At 41.8% G+C, this 19279-nt stretch overlaps 1 protein-coding gene across 1 annotated transcript in view; it reads left to right on the top strand.

Annotated features, from left to right (window-relative positions):
• CFAP299 (cilia and flagella associated protein 299) overlaps nucleotides 1-19279 on the top strand; it is a 401426-nt gene that overhangs the window by 342581 nt on the left and 39566 nt on the right. The window contains exon 4 of the mRNA XM_054028791.1: nucleotides 6779-6921. Coding sequence (XP_053884766.1) covers nucleotides 6779-6921 — 143 coding nt within the window. The remainder of the gene's footprint in view (nucleotides 1-6778; nucleotides 6922-19279) is intronic.

Raw genomic sequence — 19279 nt, 5'->3', positions numbered from 1 at the left:
GCCCTTTAGGTTGACGGAACGGAGTTGGTTGTGTAGATGCATTGTTTATAAAATTGACCTAATGCGGCTAAATTCGACCTAACCTCGTAGTGTAGACCAGGACTAAGGCTTCAGGCCAGAGGACTTACAGCAGTAATAAGAATACATTTTCACTTTGAGGACTGCAAAGTATTAGAGACAGATATTAGCACCAATTTAGTGAAGAGAAAAATGAGGCACAGAGAGATTATGTAACTTCTTGTAGGTTATGCAAGTCACTGTTCTTCTCATAAGGTTTTGCCACGTATCAAGGGTCTGATCCAGAGCCCATTGCAGACAATGGACTTCGGATCAGACTCCCAAATTAATTAATCTTAGTTCTTTAACCACTGATTTGATCAGGTTTGTTTGTTTGGAAACATGCAGATTGTCCTCTCCAGGCAGTGCATAAATCAATCTGTTATTGGGCCTGATTCTCATATACCCTAAGGCCACTTTACACCACTGTAGCTGAAAAAGGGATCTTATGGTGGATGAAAATATAACGTGTGCTCATTTCAAGATCCGTTTGCACTGCTAGAGAAGTGGATAGTGGTTAGTAGATATGAGAATCAGACCTATTGTGTTTACTAAAATGGTGGCAAAAAGGAGGGTTGTGTGTTCTTCTGACATGTAGAGTTTTTCAATAAGATTTTTTTCTTTTAAGGATTCTGAGTGTGACACAAAGTCCACACACTTTTTTGTCCTTACTTGCAATTAGTTGGCTGAAACATCGCTTAAAGCCCTATTCGGTTTAGAAATTTATCCTGGAGGCTAAGGTGGAACGTTGTGAGTCACTGGGTGTGGACTAGGCCTAACATAATGTCCTCCCACCATTTACAGTATTTGTCAATATATAGATTTGTAGGCCAGGTTGTGTAATGGTGTGTGACTCTGACAAAGTTTGTAGTTTGGGTTTGGTTCAGATATGTTCCCAAAAGTTTGCATGCTTATCCAAACTCACTGAAACCTCTTGAATGTGAACAAGTTGGCTATGAATCTCGCGGAAAAAGGCTGTCTCGATAAATTTCTGGTAGTGTGCTTGTGACTAAGTTGGAAATCCTCTGTACCTGATTCTCCTCTAACTTACGCCAGTTTATACCAGTGTGACTCCGCTGACTTCAGTGGCAGTGCTTGTAATTTACACCTGTGTGGGGTATGATCCAAAGCCTATGAAAGTCAGAAAGTTTTTCTGTTGACTTTCATAGGCCTTGAATCAGGATCTAAGAGAGAGGAGAATCAGGCCTTGAGACAACACCCTTCGTGAACCTCTAAATTAAGAGGCAAACAAAGACAGCGACAATACTAGGAAAAAAAATAAGTAATATTTCAGAAAGTTAAAAAAAGATTGAGTGAATTTAGTTCTAAAAATAAACAGAAGTTTGGGGTAGGCCATTATTTTTCCGAACTAGTTTGAGCATTCATAGTTTTGTTCCATTCACATTTTCGTAGAGTGCAAATATGCTCCTGGAGAAAATGCCTACAATACTTTTCATGGCTAAGGTACAACTCCACATATATGTTCTACTTTTGTCTGTATGGAGCACCGATGGATCATACATATACAAACAGAGAACTGGAATAACCAAAACATTGTTATCTCGCCAAGTACCTTGAACAGAAAAATGTAAAAATATGATGCCTAAGGTGATCTGATCCAACATGGGGGTGTTCGGTTCACCAAGCAAAAAGGGAAAAATACTCATGTTAACAGAGAGGAGCAGCAAACTGGTTTGAGTCCTCTTCTTAATTTCCAACCTATGATTTTCAAGGAGATTCAAAATTAGGTACAACATATTTGCCCATCCCTAACTCTTCAACAGTCTCTCACAGAAGTTCTGCAAAGGCGTCATCTTTCTTCTCCAGAGTTTTAGACTTTCTATGGTGCCCCTGCTGAGAGTCAAAGCTTTTTCTATGAGCTCCTTGAACCTCAATAAGGAAGATTTAAACTTAATTTCCCATTCCGCGGCAAAATCTGTTCTGGGGAGCCAGGAGCTGCCCTGGCATGTTCCACAGACACTGACTCACACACTAGCACCACTTACAACGCTTACCCCATTATCCCGCTACTGGATCGTCTTCCAACGTCAATACTGGAACAGCACAACTTCTGGCATCATTCTAAATACTGTAGCCACATTTTTGAGACACGTCTAGTGTTTAGAAGAAGAAGAAGAAAATGTGTTCCTTGCTCTTTTGGGTGAGTCACAGGCCTTTAATGCAGCTTTTTAAAACTGTTCTTTGTCTCCATCACACACAAAAGCACACCCTAATATGCATTGGATTTTCAGATTGGCAGACAACTGATTTCTTTCATTTTCAACACAAGAGATGAATTATGTGTCTCTCTAATTGCACTAATATCATTGATGATTTTCTGCAGGAACGTGCAAGCTTGTATATTCCAAAGGGCCAAATTTATGGCTGGAGCAATCAAGCACAACTCCATTAACTTCAACATCTTCAACCTCACATCTACTTACACTAATGGTGAGGGTGGTACTTTGTTGTGATAGTTCTGGTGTTCAGCCCACAAAGAAATAAACTTGTATGCTAATCTCTGACAAATTATAATGTCAGTGTACTGCAGGTCACATTTTAGGCCTAAACTACCCTATTTAAGTGTCCCTTTTCAAAACTATTTTGAAGTAGGAAGGTTTTTTTTTTCCTTTTCAGCAAATGATTACATTAGCTGTTTCAAAAACACCATCCTTAACAGAGTCTATTATGTGTGTTGCAAAGCTGTGTCTGTCTAAAGCTGTGAAGATGTTTTGCTCTATCAAAAGAGTCATGAAGTGGGTCTTTCTGAAGGTTTTGAAATTGACTGTGGCTTATAGAGTTTGAAATCTTTTCTGCAGTTTTGATGTCCTGTGGCTAATATTTACATAATCTTTTCTGTCTATTCTGCTGTTAGATCTAGCATTATAGTTCCTTTAGTTTTAAAATTTTGTCTAATTATTAAACTAGTTTTTTCTCTCATCTGAGATCTTTCTACATCAAGATGTTTAGTGATCTTAAATATTGCATGCCTTTTAAAAAAAATTAAATAATTTTTTAGTATAAATTAACTAAAATTTCAAAACAAAAAGTGAGAAACTGAAACTGAATGGATGCTGTCTCACAAACAGTTTTGGTTTTGGTGAATTGACACTTTCAGATGCAAAAAAGTTGTGTTGGAAAATTCTCAACCAGCTCTCTTCAGGAGGCAACTGATTACCGGTAAATGAATATCTGTGTTTCTTCTACTAGCAATAGGATACATTAAAATTTATAATAAAGGAAGCTGTAGTGAAAAGTAAAGAGAACTGTAGGAAGGAAGTTTTAAATTTCACATTTGCTGGGTTTTTTTTAAATTAACATGAAAGCTTTATTCTTGGTTGATCATTTCAGTTAATAAAAATGACATACAAACTTATAAAAATCCTTCTCTGAGGCAGAAAGGTGTGGCAAAATTAAAAAGTGACAGAACATCTTAAGAAAATTCAAGCACATTCATAGTTTTATGAATGAAAGCTTTATAGGTGGTTAGAAATGAATCACAAGAAGAAAAATGAAAAACAATGCTGACAGATGAGATAGGATCAAAAGCTTTTAGTTTGCAGTGGGAATCCTTTGTACCTTTATCACAGGAAATTTCTGTTTTAAATATTTTTGGTTGTGTGTTTGAAGTTCAAAAGAAGTTTTGAGGACATTAATAAGGACAGTTATTGACTTTACTGTAGATCTGTATTGATTTATTGTTGATTATATGTGAACACCTATTTAAGGAAATTAATATGATAATCAGAAGATAGTTGAAAGATGCCCTTTATGTTTTATACTGCAGACAGTACATGCATTTTGCTAACTTTTTTCTTTTATTATTGGACTATCCCATGTAATTCAAGTTATTTAAACTGTAACGTCTGAATTTTTAAAGAGATGATGAATCAATTGTTCAGATATTTATGACAAGCTTCTAGTCTTTTATCTAATCACAGCTGTAGTGTACTGTAGTTGCACTTATTGCCAATTAAAAAGAAACATTTTTTTCTGATTTATCATAAAATTCAGCTCAATTATGGATCTCACAAGGTTGAGTGTGCTGGGGATGGGAGAAGTCAGCATTATGCTGAAGTAGCTGGAGGTATCCTGGTATTGAAAGGTTCTTCTGGATCTATCAATTAGAGATGCTTATGGTACAAAAGATGCAAAGTGCGTTAACACAATGTTTTATGGAAACTGAGTGTGAATGTGGTAGAAAAGGAAAAGTGTTCTAAGAATAACCCAATGGTTTGCCAGAGACACCATTATGTTAGAGCAGTTTAGTGATGTTAAAATAAAGAATATTTGTTATAAGAGTTCGATATTATAAGGTTGCCATTTTTCTTAGATGTACAAAAAAAACCACTCAGATCTCAGCTGGGTAAAAAACCAAATTTATGGTCTAATTGAGGGGTCAGCAACGTTTGGCATGCGGCTCACCAGGGTAAGCACCTTGGTGGGCTGGGCCAGTTTATTTACCTGCTGACGCGGCAAGTTCGGCCGATCATGGCCACCACTGGCCACGGTTTGCTGTCCTGGGCCAATGGGGGCGGCGGGAAGCGGCGCGGGCGAGGGATGTGCTGGCCACGGCTTCCCGCCACCCCCATTGGCCCGGAACGGCGAACCGCGACCAGTGGGGGCCGCGATCGGCCGAACCTACTGTGTCAGCAGGTAAATAAACTGGCCCGGCCCGCCAGGGTGCTTACCCTGGCAAGCCGCGTGCCAAACGTTGCCAACCCCTGGTCTAATTGATACTCTGCTATCTGATAACCTTTAGGTACCAGGAGGCAAGAACAATCAATCATCCAAGCTATAGAAGTCCCAGTCCACTCCTGTCCTGCCAATTCTTCTTTTGCATTGTGGAAGTGTTGAGAAAGAGTTGTCTCGCTCCTCCTGGCCTACTAAACCTTCCTCTACTTTCCACTCTCCTCTTGCAAGGAAGAAAAACCAAGGGAAGATAGTCTATCATACTTGTCTCAGGGCCCTGACACTGGCATCCCAATGAGTAATCCCTCTAAGCCATTAGGAGTGGATTCCCTTGAAGGCCCAGGATTGCCACCAGATATATAGGTCTATCCACTGGCCCATTGCCACACTGACTTCACTATTGGAATGTGTAGGATCGAAAATTGAATTGGTGGACTTACCATACAGGGGCCTAAAGCTCTTTAGGGAGGTGCAAGACAAAATGGTTAGGAACTTTCTGAATCCCAGAAAGATCCTTTTTCCTCAATCCATGTGACTTGCCCTCTTTGCTGGTGACCTCCTCCTCCACCCTATCCTGCAATTCCTACTGGAGGGGTTTCTGCTAATCATTCTCCTTTCATAGGCAGTCTTTTCATTTTCAGATGCTCTGTGGTTCCTTCTATTCTTCCCAAAAGAGATTTCGCTGCAGGCTTCTTTTTCTGTTCTATCTGATTCCTGCCTAACCCTGCCTCCAAGTAACCCTATTGGATCCTCACTGACCCAACTTCCCCCATTCATTCCATTGGGATGAAAACGATAAATCACAAGAAGAAAAATGAAAACCAATGCTGAGAGGTAATAGGGGTTCAGAAACCTTTGATTGTGAGGGGGAAGGCTTTAATGTGCCCCTACTAATTGGACTTGTTCTCTATGGTGGAATCAGAGTTCAGCTGCTCAGAGCTCCTAGTTGCATTCTAGGTAAGTTCTTCTCTGGAGATTACTGGTTGGTATAATAACTAAGCATAATGGTTACTGAATAGGACAGGAGGAAAGGGGGATATACAGTAAGCAATGTATGACTTGTAAATTTGAATTTCTCAAGGCTACCACTTGGATCAATACACAGATTTTCTTTAACAATAACATTTTTTGTTCTGATACTCGCTAATAGGCAGAGGGTTATGGTGGTGGGGGTGGACTGGAGCTTATCTTGGGTGGCTGACAGTTTTTGCCTCCTACTTCCTGATAATTGGAGCCATAACATTGAGTCTAATAGTGGAAGAGAGGACTATGACAGACAGAATTGCCAATAAGTAACCTTTCTGTGTGTATTTAACTTGGCTATGAGTGTTGAGCTGAATATATGTTGCCTTTTAATGTACAGAGATGTCCCAAACCAAACCATAGATCCAACACACATATGCTACTTAAAATTTCAGATGCTATTCTGGATCCAAACTTTTCTTTTGGACCTTATCTGTGTACTGGGTGAGATCAGAATCATAGATCTGAACACCCCAAACTGTAGAGAAGTTCAGATCTGGATGCGCTCTAGTCCATTTCTATTTCAATATAAGTTATCACTCTGTTTTTGTTATTAGCATGCTGTATTCTCTTTAATTAATTTTATTTAATTCTGGAAGTTGCTCTTTGGAGTTATGTATTATGCAGTATACTGTATGGTGCAGAGTTTCAAAAGGACTCTTCTCTCATTTAGACATCAAAATACCTGGCCAGATTTTCAAAAGAGCTCAGCACATTTGAGTGCTTTTGAAAATCTGGTCATAAGTGTCTGATGTGGAGATGCTGAATGCCGAGTACTTTTACAAATCTGGTCTGTATTTAGTTGCCTAAATGGAAGCTGAGCTCTTTTGAAAATCTGGCCCCAACTTTGGGTGCTGAGCACTTTAAAATCCAGCCTTGAGCTCCTTCGAAAATCAGGCCAAAATAAAAAGGGAACGAATTGTAAAAGTCAGTGGTGCAAATGAAAATGCATTTTAGAAATGTATTTTTTGTATTTCTTATTTGTGGAGTTCTCTGTTTTTTCCAGTCCATAATCTTCATTCGTGACCGAAATTCTCGTGGTCAGGAGGTGTCCGCCTACATTGACTATGCACACAGGCTGAAGATTGATGAATTTGAAATATATTTTAATGGAAAGAAAAAGCTTTTTCCAAGACGCACTGATCTGAGGTATTTTTCTGCATTTTCTTTTCACTTATTTGAATTTCTAAAATGTACATGTAGTTGAATATTGTTAAATAAGAAAATAATTTTTATAAGTGATTTTAATTGAAAAATAAACATCATGGGTCAAATCTGTCCTCAGTTATACATAAATAGATCTAGGGAGTGACCTTATAATTTGGAATGGAGTTACTTTGATTTTATTCTTGTTTCTGCCAAGAGCAGAATTTTGCATGAATAATGCAAACTGAACATTGAAAAAAACGCAAGAGCTGATGGAATTTTCTGTGCATAACTACTCACTTAGGGTGGTATTTTCAAAAGCGCTCAGTATTAATCTAACTTTAGTCCTATGGACAAGCCAAGGGTATTGTGGAGCAGCTACACTTTCTTTCGGGTATATGACTGGCCCTTTCAGCTTTTACTTCCTGAGGAGTCTGTAAATAGTGTTTGTATATAAAGCTACATGTGCAAACTCATAGGAAGCTGATATGCTAGAAAACTTTGTACCTAGCATAGTAAGTAAATGCCACATGGTCCCTGCCCTCACCAACTCTCATTGGCCTGAGTGGCTGTGCTCAGCAACATGGTTCACATTGAAAACTTGTCTCATATGTAAGTCTTTTGGTGGCCAATATGAAATTGGTCACTATTATCGAAGATTGTTAACAACTTTTTTGTTTAAAAACCTATTTTCTTCAAAACTACTATATGCCCAAATACTAATAAATACACAACTATGTGTGAGTCGGGGAGTTTGAAAATGTTTCCATTTGTGAACGAGAGTGGGTCAAATAAATGGTGGACATGGTGTCATTTTGTGTGTTTGTATAAAGCCTTACGCAAGGGACCTTTGGGGCATGTGATGATGTCTACCACAATGGAGCCATGATCTTCGTTGCCCCAACAATAATAATATATAAATATTAGTATTGACAGTTTCAGGCAGAAATAGTAGAAATTTCACAATGGGCCAAGTTTTGTGAAGTTATCATGATTCATAGATTCATAGACTTTAAGGTCAGAAGGGACCATGATGATCATCTAGTCTAGGGTGACCAGACAGCAAGTGTGAAAAATTGGGACAGGGGGTGGGGATAATAGGAGCCTATAAAAGAAAAAGACCCCAAAATTGGGACAGTCCCTATAAAATCGGGACATCTGGTCACCCTAATCTAGTCTGACCTCCTGCACAATGCAGGCCACAGAATCTCACCCACCCACTCCTGTAACAAACCCCTAACCTATGTCTGAGTTATTGAAGTCCTCAAATCGTGGTTTAAAGACCTCAAGGTGCAGAGAATCCTCCAGCAAGTGACCCGTGCCCCATGCTGCGGAAGAAGGCGAAAAACCTCCAGGCCCTCTGCCAATCTGCCCTGGAGGAAAATTCCTTCTCAACCCCAAATATGGCGATCAGTTAAACCTTGAGCATGTGGGCAAGACTCACCAGCCAGACACCCAGGAAAGAATTCTCTGTAGTAACTCAGATCCCACCCCATCTAACATCCCATCACAGACCATTGGGCCTATTTACCTGCTAATAATCAAAAATCAATTAATTGCCAAAATTTAGGCTATCCCATCATACCATCCCCTCCATAAACTTATCAAGCTTAGTCTTGAAGCCAGATATGTCTTTTGCCCCTACTACTCCCCTTGGAAGGCTGTTCCAGAACTTCACTCCTCTAATGGTTAGAAACCTTCATCTAATTTCAAGTCTAAACTTCCTAATGTCCAGTTTATATCCATTTGTTCTTGTCTCCACATTGGTACTAAGCTTAAATAATTCCTCTCCCTCCCTGGTATTTATCCCTCTGATATATTTATAAAGAGCAATCATATCTCCCCTCAGCCTTCTTTTGATTAGGCTAAACAAGCCAAGCTCTTTGAGTCCTCTTTCATAAGACAGGTTTTCCATTCCTCGGATCATCCTAGTAGCCCTTCTCTGTACCTGTTCCAGTTTGAATTCATCCTTCTTAAACATGGGAGACCAGAACTGCACACAATATTCCAGATGAGGTCTCACCAGTGCCTTGTATAACGGTACTAACACCTCCTAATCTTTACTGGAAATACCTCGCCTGATGCCTCCCAAGACCGCATTAGCTTTTTTAACAGCCATATCACATTGGCGGCTCATAGTCATCCTGTGATCAACCAATACTCTGAGGTCCTTCTCCTCCTCTGTTACTTCCAACTGATGTGTCCCCAATTTATAACCAAAATTCTTGTTATTAATCCCTAAATGCATGACCTTGCACTTTTCACAATTAAATTTCATCCTATTACTATTACTCCAGTTTACAAGGTCATCCAGATCTTCCTGTATGATATCCCAGTCCTTCTCTGTATTAGCAATACCTCCCAGCTTTGTGTCATCCGCAAACTTTATTAGCATATTCCCACTTTTTGTGCCAAGGTCAGTAATAAAAAGATTAAATAAGATTGGTCCCCAAACCGATCCCTGAGGAACTCCACTAGTAACCTCCTTCCAGCCTGACAGTTCACCTTTCAGTATGACCCATTGTAGTCTCCCCTTTAACCAGTTCCTTATCCACCTTTCAATTTTCATATTGATCCCCATCTTTTCCAGGTTAGCTAATAATTCCCCATGTGGAACCGTATCAAATGCCTTACTGAAATCGAGGTAAATTAGATCCACTGCGTTTCCTTTGTCTAAAAAAATCTGTTACCTTCTCAAAGAAGGAGGTCAGGTTGGTTTGGCACGATCTACCTTTTGTAAAACCATGTTGTATTCTGTCCCAATTACCATTGACCTCAAAGTTCTTAACTACTTTCTCCTTCAAAATTTTTTCCAAGACCTTGCATAGTACAGATGTCAAACTAACAGGCCTATAGTTACTCTGATCACTTGTTTTTCCTTTCTTAAAATTAGGAACTATGTTAGCAATCCTCCAGTCGTACGCAGGGCCGGCTCTAGGCACCAGCCCTCCAAGCATGTGCTTGGGGCGGCACTTTCTAAGAGGCGGCACTCCAGCCCCCCTTTTTTATTTTTATTTTTTATTTTTTTGCTTGGGGCGGCATTGCCGGGAGCCAGCCCTGGCCCAGCCACTTGCCCTGTCAGCGCGAGCTGGGATCCGCGCCCCCTGCTCAGCCCAGCGGCGCCCTGTACAGCCCACTCGGGAAACGCCGCGCTGCCCTGGAGAGACTCAGCGTGGCAGCGGCAGCAGGACCCCATCTCCCTCCCTGCATCCTGGGCCCCGCTTCCCTTTCCATTCCCCCGCTCCTCGCACACTCCAGGAGCCCCTCTCGCGGCCGCTGCAGCTTGTGTGAGGAGCGCGGAGGGAGAGAAGCGGAGTCCCCTGGAACCAAGCCCGGGCTGCGGCGGCGGCGAGAGGGGCTCCCAGAGTCAGGGCCACCTGAGGGCCCCCATGAGTATGTCCAAGGCTCCCCCCCGCCTCCGTCTTCCCCCATCCCCTAGCGTCTCAGCCAGTAAGGGGGCAGGGCTGCAAGCTGCGGCCGAGCGGCGGGAACTCAGGCCCCGCTGGAGACACCAGGCGGCTGCAGCAATGTTTGGGAGAGGGGTAAGCAGCATGGTAAGGGGCTGGGGCACCCCCAACCCCATCCCCCACAGCCCTGACCCCCAGCTCCGAGCCCAGCCCCTCTAAGCCGGGCACCCCCCCGACCCCATCCTCCCCACAGTCCAGACCCCCAGCTCCAAGCCCAGCCCCTCTGAGCCGGGCACCCCCCAACCCCATCTCTCCACAGCCCTGAGCCCAGCCCCTGTGAGCCGGGCACTCCCCAACCCAGAGCCCAGCTCCCCACCCAGCCCTGGGCAACAGCAGCACCACCCCCAGGCAGCAACAGCCCATTGGCATCAACCATCACCATCACCCAGCAACAGCCCATTATGTAATTGCAAATGTATACATACCATTAAAGCATTTAATGTTTTTAAATAATGTATTTAGTGTATTTTCAAATTATTACAAATTAATTTTTGAATGTATTTCACTAGTTATTTTTTACATTTCCAAATACATGTTATTATACTATTGCAACTTTTTTTTATGGAAGGGGTCCCTGAAATTGCTTTGCCCCAGGCCCCCTGAATTCTCTGGGCAGCCCTGCCCAGAGTGTGTGAGGAGCCGGGAAGGGAGGGAAGCGGGGTCCCCTGGAGCCGAGCCCGGGCTGCGGTGGTGGCAAGAGGGGCTCCCGGAGTGTGTGAAGAGGTGAGCAGCCGGCTGGGCTCGTCAGTGCTGAGCAGGTAGCCCTGCAGCCGGAGATCCTCGCCTTCCCACCCACCGGGGCTGGGCCAGGGTGCGGTGAGGCTGAAGAGCAGCAGGTCCGGGGGGCTCTCCAGGTCCTCAGCTGCCAGCATGTCAGGAGTGAGGGCGGTGAGCACAAACTGATCCACCTTGGCCACCAGCAGCGCCGCGAAGCCCAGGGAGGGGGCCATGTTCTCCGCGCCGCCCCGCAGCTGCACTGCCACCTGGAAGTACTCCCGCTCTGTGCCTCCCAGCAGCTCCACCCGTATGGGGACAGAGTCACGACTGGGCCAGGGCTTGGCCGCTGTGTGCTGGTAGCAGATCCGACATGCTGGGGCGGTAGGGGGTGCGGTGGGAAGCCCAGGGCTGGGGGGGGGGGGCAGCCAAAATTTTTTTTGCTTGGGGTGGCAAAAAACCTAGAGCCGGCCCTGGTCGTACGGTACAACACCCGAGTTTACTGATTCATTAAAAAATCTTGCTAATGGGCTTGCAATTTCATGTGCCAGTTCCTTTAATATTCTTGGATGAAGATTATCTGGGCCCCCCCAGTTTAGTCCCATTAAGCTGTTTGAGTTTGGCTTCTACCTTGGATGTGGTAATATCTACCTCCATATCCTCATTCCCATTTGTCATCCTGCCACTATCCCTAAGCTCCTCATTAGCCTCATTAAAGACTGAGGCAAAGTATTTGTTTAGATATTGGGCCATGCCTAAATTATCCTTAACCTCCACTCCACTCCACTCCACTTATTTTTGAGCTATGAAAACTTCATTTCATTTTGTGAAAAATTAGGATTTGTGAATGACTAACTGGAGCTGGTTATTGGATCTGTGAGGTAAGTGTAGTGATCTGTGGGGTTTTTGTATATATTTGGCTGCTGGGATCCATTGTTGAAACTTATTGTGGTGTCGAGGAAGTTGATGCTGGTCTAGAGAGAGTTTTATGGATGGGTGGTTGTTGTTGAAGTTGTGGTAGAAATCTATGACAGAGTTTAAATAGTCTGTCCTGAGGATCAAAATATCAACAATACATCTCAGGTTTATCATTGGTTTTGTGGTGCATTTTTCCAGAAATTCTTCCTTGACGTCGGCCATGAAGAGTTTGGCATACTGGGGAGACATCCTAGCATCCATGGCTGTTTCCATGGTTTGGACAAAATATTTGTTGTTTAAATGTGAATTTGTTATGGGTCCGGGTGAAACAGATGAGTCGGATGATGTGTAACCATAATGTTATATAAGATTATAGCCTCCTAAAATGAACACACATTGAACACAAGATGTACTGCCCATCAGTGAGGAAGCTTCTGCAGTTTTGCCATCTTCAGTGGGCTCATTTCCCTTTTTTTTTTTAATGCAAACCGCACTCTGAAAACAGCACAACCCCCTATACTGTGATGATCTGCAAATGATATATTAAAAATGGGCAGTGTCGGTAAATTTTCCTTCTATTCATTTACTTGGCACTAGATGTCAGTACTGAGACATTCAAATAGAACTTCAGTTCTCCTGCGTTATATGAGATGGCGATCGACATGCCCGTTTTTACCTGCTTACGCCGTGAGAATGTGTTGCTAAATACTGCTGTAAAATATAATGGGCAGTTCATTGTCTACACTGTATATTGAGATTTATTAATTGATTGATATATAACTTTCTTAAATCATCCCTATGCTGGGCACTCATTCCTGCATCCAACACTTCTGTTTAGTCCTGTTTCTTTTGTATTGTAATGCACAGTGTCTTATTTAGCACTTTAATCCCTTGCTCTCTTTTCATGCCATGGACTAGAGCAGCTGAAGGACAGGACAGGAAGAAATTACTTTAATTGCATTAAGGGAGATTTGGGTTAGATATTGGGAGGAACTTCCTTACTGTAAGGGTAGTTGGGCACTGGAGCAGGTTGCCGGGAGGTTGTGAAGTCTCCGTCTCTGAAGGTTTTTGAGAACAGGTTGGGCTGGCACTTGTCAGGGATAGTCTGGGTGATGCTTGATCCTGCCTCAGTGCAGGGTGTTGGATTGGATGGCCTAGCAGGGCCCCTTCCAGTTCTACATTTCTATGATTCTATAAGGCAGTTCATGAACAACTAGACTACCATAGTGTCCTGCAGTACAACACATTGATGTCTACAATGCAATTTCTTTCTCTTTAACTCTGGTTTCAACTGTGCATGCTATGTCATTATTAGAGATAAACCCACACAAAACTCTGTATCTGAGCCATCCCCCGGAACTTGGGAGAAATTCAGCATCAGTGCATGTTAACCCCAATATGATAACTTATTTAATCAGATTTGCTGTGACATTCTTGCCACATTACTTATCAGGCCCAAGAAGAAACCACCTATTCCGGGATATGTAGCATGGTGTCATTTATCATGTAGATTATGGACCTTTGTATTTGTCATGCAGCACTTCTTATCTTAAGTATGCATGCCCTGATTGACATGATTTCCAATGGCCATGCCTCCTTTTGCGAGGATCTGTTAGAAAGTCACTGTCCACTTTGAGTGCATGGAAGAAAAACTTGATTCCCTCTGGCCAATGTTTGAGCAGTGTGCAAGATTCGAATTGTGTAAACTAGTGAGTTCATTTGAATCAATCATCCTCAGTGAACTATCCTGGATATAAATTAACAAGAACAATATTCCCCTTAGAAATGTGAACAAAGGGGATCTCAAAGTACACAAACCTATATGCTCACACACGGAGAGACACCATACCTGATTCACAGGGCACACTGAAGTCAGGGTACGTTAGCATTGACACAATGAGGCTCTGATGCATTCCATATACACAGGTTCTTATCATACTAATTACATGAGAGAGATACATCCAAAAAATGGCTTCTCCCAAAGAAAGCTGGAGGCATTTAGTGAGCAGGCTGAGGACTCTGGGTATATCATTTGTGTCCCAGGCATTTCACTTAGGGGAAGCCAGAGCCCACAAGCCAAAGGCAGCTAGTGGGCAAGCCAGGGGATCTGGGGATGTTGCTGCTGGGTCATTATTTTGAGCTGGAGAATCTGAAGACTGGTTCTTACATTTACACTCAAAAGAGAAACATGGAATTTAACTGAAGAAGCAACTTTTCATTAGGAAAGCCAGCATATATGGAGCAATATGCGGCAGTATTGGAGCAGACAGGGCCCTCAGCAGACTACACATGAATCAAAGTAGCTGAAAGAGGAAAAGAACTAGGGAGGGGGAAAATCTGGTCCTGTAGCCACTAAAATGCACCAGTACCACCACGTAATAATAAAAAAAAAAAACCCACAACCATTCCCATACATCCCATATATTCCTTCATCAGCAAAAATATTCCATTTTAATACGGACTAGAAATGCTTTGAATCAGCAGGGCAGTGGGTTTTAAATACCCAGTCCTACAAACTTTACACATGCAAACACTCATTCGGCCAATTCATCTTCTCTATGACCCAACTAATTTACATTAAATTACACTTGGGAAGAATTTAGCCCATAGACTTCAATGGGAGTTTTATGTCAGGATCAAGAACTATTTCTAATTATACAATTAATATTAGGTACAGATATCTGAGTATGTGTAAACTATAATTATATAGTCTACATGCCAGAACATCTCTAGACATATATATTACATATAATATTACAAACAGAAGCTGGGCATTTTGCAAATCTAGCTCATTGGATCTTGGTTTTGAAGCTGGGGAGTGCAATATTTTGTGGTGTTTCCAAGCTGAAGATGATGACAGGGCTTAGAACAAAAGGTGCAGTTTGGTTATAGTTATGTATGAACAAAGTATGATGTTTTCCAGTGATGGCAATTTTTTGTCATTGAAGTCACAGCTTCAAGTGCTTTCTTAGGTGCTAACATGGACTTAGGTGCCTAATTTTAAGAACCCAAGTTTCAAAAATTGGGCCTAATTAATACTCACAGTACTCTTGTGACATGATCACCTCATTTTATAAAGTTTTGCATGAACATCCTGGCCTTGAATTTCATAAAGTCACAGCCTGTGGTCCACTCGCATTGTTTGCCCACTTGGCATATAGTTTCCACAACCATGCGCACACACAGCTATTTGCACATAACAAATGGGTAACAAAGGTGAATTCACAAAGGTGTGTAGACTTCAGCATTTTGAAAATCTGGCCTTCAGTTGGTGGAGGGTATGTGTACTGTGTAAATAAAATATATTTTATCACAGAGCAGTCTACCAAAAAATCAAAACTGTATTATGTAGAAGTTTAATTTCAATGTATCATGTTTGTCAGTAAGGTAAATCTTAAACTGTTTCTCTTTGGCGCTCAGTATCATTTTCACATCCTGTGGATCTTCTGGCGTTGGTTATCTAGTACAACTCCTTAGAAGCAAGACCTTGGGATTTTTGCATACCTTTAAACAATTCTGGTGTCTATGGTTAAGAATGTGGCATTTCAGTATCCTGGACCCACCCTTTCCACTTCCTCTCTTCACCACTTTTGGTGGTAAATAGAACTTTTTATACTTAACAAAAATTTTATTTCTATTTACTCTGGGTAAGAATTAAAGTGACCAGCAGCCTTACTTATGGAAGAGCATTGGGCAGAAGCAAAGGTGGCCTCTAATTGTGGTTTAAGCCTGAAAAAGTTTAAATGCAGAGTGAGTCTGGTTCACTGAACCTCAGCTATGTGTCCCAGAATATTTTCATTCTTTATGATGTGCTGAGCACATAATAGAAACGTGATCAATCCTGGAAACATATTTTGAAATAAAAGAAGAATAAAACTCCAGCTATCGCACAGATGAGCTGATCCAGGGGTGTACACATCAGGATCCCGCCAAAGTTAGAATGTGAAGTTTGGATTGTTTTTGTTTTGTTTGGAAATCTCTTCTTGCAAGGCTTCCACCATTTCACCACCCTCCTAATAATACGGTGTGTAAGAAGTATTTCCTTTAGCCATTTTAAGTATGTTGCTCTTCAGTTTCATTGGATGCCTTCTTTTTCTTGTATTTTCCAGGCCATTCAATAAGCTGTAACAGCCATAATTTCTTCCCCACCCCACCAGTTTTCTGTATATCATAGATTTTAAGATCAGAAGGGACTATGAAGATCAACTAGTCTAACCTCTGGCATAACACAGACCATAGAATTTCACCCAGTAGTTCCTGGATGTAGCCCAACAACTTGTGATTGAATTAGAATATGGCTTTTAGAAAGGCATGCAGTCTTGATTGAAAGACTCTAGCTAATGGAGAGGTCCCTACATCTCTAGGCAATCTGGTCCAATAGTTAATTCCCTTCTCCATTAAAAACTTCCGGTTTCCTATTTCCAGTCTGAACATTTAACTTCCAACCATTTGGTCTTGTCCTGCCTTTGCCTGCTAAATAAAAGAGTATTCCATCTTTTCCCATGTAGGTACTTACAGACTGTGATCAAACCCACCTTGTATCCTTGTTTTGATAATAAAAATAGATTTAGGCTCCTTTCATTTATCAGATAAAACCTTTGTCTATTCTTTGTTTATCTCTCATCTTGACAGCCTCCTCCCTTTGACGTCTTCACTTCCCACCTCATTCCTTTCAAGTATATCCAAAATGTTATTGGTAAATACATCATCTTGAGTTCATGAGTGCAGGAGACTGGACTAGATGACATCTCAAGTTCCAGTACTACGACTCTACGATCTTCAGCTGTAACTAGGACCATGTTGCTCCCTTTCTGAATCTCTGCAACGGCTTCTTCTTGTCAAATTCATCTTCGTTTCTGCACAATTCTCTTCCGCCAATGGATGCATCCAGGTTTAGAGGTTCTGGGAGTTCTGGGAGTAGTAGCACCTCCCATTTCTAAAGATAACATGTGACAGATTAGTTGGGTATCACACTCAAGAATGGTTACTCCAAAAATTTGGCAAATCTATTTACGTGACTTCAAAATGCAGGTCTGCCTTATGAAGGAATTAGCATATTTGGGGAAACAGTTTGGATCAAAGATTGACACGTCCCCCACTCATGATTGATATTTACTCTTGGTCAGTTGGAGAACTGACACAGATGTTTGAAGTTGGAGGAGGAATTAGTATTGCAGCAAAACTGTTAAAAGATTATTCCTCAAATATGGAAATTAGTACTCCCTGTTGACCCAAAGTTTCCCCTTTTGGTGCAACACATTTTTTCATTAGCTGTGTGAGGCTGTCAGAAGACATTAAACCAGGTGTTTAGATGCCCTCCACATCAAACTCTCTCTTACAACACAGAATGAAAGGTTTGGACAATTGAAGTTTTAATGTGACTGTGAAGGAGCAGAGAGACTGCAGCCACGCACAGCAGGGGTTAAAGAATGCCTGTGGGTTCAGCTAGCCCTGCCCCATTATACCTGCAGCCAATGCCAGGCCTGGAGGGGGGAGAAAAGTAGGGAGCCTGGCTCAGTCAAGGGCTGACTGGCAAAGAGGCAGGAGCTCTCTGGATGCCTGCTTGAAGGCACAGACCTGCAACCCACCTGCCAAGACAGCGACTGGAGGCAAGTAAGTTTTCCCTGGCAAAGGAGAACCTACAAAGGAAGCCCCAACTGCGGGGCAACTGGACTAGCGAGGGCCATGCCCCAAACTAAAAGGACTTGCATAGGAAGCAGGCCAGGAAAACAGGCCCTGAACCACCCTTCAAGGCTGGGAGAAAGATCCATGTCCCCTGTTTAGGGGTTGAGCAACACAGGGCCCTGAGCCAGGACCTGAGGGAAAAGGAGGGGTCAGGTCCCCCCAGCCACTGATCTAGCCACGAGGCTGCCCGGCCAATGAGGGCCCTATCACAGTGAAGTTGATACTTTAAATACCAGAGGGCCCTATATTTGATCTGTATGGATCCTTGGACTTGCTTTGCCATTTTATTGTATTACTTTTTTGAGGGAATATTATTTCTGTGTTATATTCCTCATGTGGTTCTAGTTTATTACATTGAAAGGCAGTTAGTTAGTACTTAAGGAGCTGAACTGAAATATGGACCTAGAATCAGGATTGTAATGGAGTCCATTCCCTCTCAGCTAATTCATATAATCGGATGAAAAACAAGTGTAATACAATTTGTTCACCCAGAATGTCGAATGCTCATTCTGCATTGGAACCCTGCCAAAAATTCTGGTGAAAGAAAACGAGGACAACAAATGAAATGAAGGAAATTTTCTATTAACCTTGTCAAAGATAGTGATGTTACTGTAGCAAGAGAGGGCATTGTGAGATGATGAATAGTAAATCAAACTAATTCTGGGTTGACTTCTGCCAGATAAGCCATCATTTAACCATTTCTTCTACTTCCATCTGTAAATGAGGTTTAGCTATGTGTTGTCAGATAGTGCTAGACTGTTTCAACTCTGTCTGAACTCTTACCTTAATTTTGCAATATTATTCAGTGTCATGACAGAAAATCACATTTTTAGGTGCAATATACCCTAATTCCATCATGGTTGCACTCTTTTCATTTGTATCTCCTTGCAATTCTCTAAATGGGACTAGGCAATCTAACCACATCATATCAGGTCAGATGCATCGATATGAGTTGCCCGTCAGATTTAAAATAAAGTAATTTACTGTAAAACGTCGGTTCAAGCTTTTTCTCTGCTCTGGTAACTCCTTATAGTTACACTCAGAAGTGTCAGCTGAAATCATTTTCTTATCTCATCTGTAATGAAACTTGTCATTCTCTATGACTGTTGTTTTTGGTCCCAGGAAACCAGTAAGCACATGTGTGATTTTATGCATGTGAGTTGCTGCATCAGGCCATTAATCACGATACACCTTCCCTGTGGAAATCTCCACCCAGTGATATTAGGGATGTTGTCATTCTTGAAGCTTTAATAATTAATTTATTATACATCTTCTGTAAAGTTCTTTGAAATATCCGGGTATAAGATAATATGACCCTGCTCTCGTTGCAATCCATAGCAGCAACAACATTGATTTCAATGGGAACAGGATCTGATCCTTTTAAGTCAGCATTGGTAGAAAGTAATATCAGTCAAACACTAATGCCTTTTATTGCAACTCTTTTCCTTGGCCTTTTAAAAATACATTTCAGGTGGGAATTTCAAAAGTACTCAATATTGGAACTTTCATCGACTTTAATGAGAGCAGAGTTAGGCCAAAGTTGAGCACTTTGGAAAATCTTGCTCTTAAAATGTACT

The sequence above is a fragment of the Malaclemys terrapin genome, chromosome 5 (genome assembly GCF_027887155.1).
Source record: "Malaclemys terrapin pileata isolate rMalTer1 chromosome 5, rMalTer1.hap1, whole genome shotgun sequence".
Lineage (NCBI taxonomy): Eukaryota > Metazoa > Chordata > Testudines > Emydidae > Malaclemys > Malaclemys terrapin.
The sequence above is the reverse complement of the archived record's forward strand: the minus strand, read 5'-3'. Positions and strand labels throughout refer to the sequence as shown.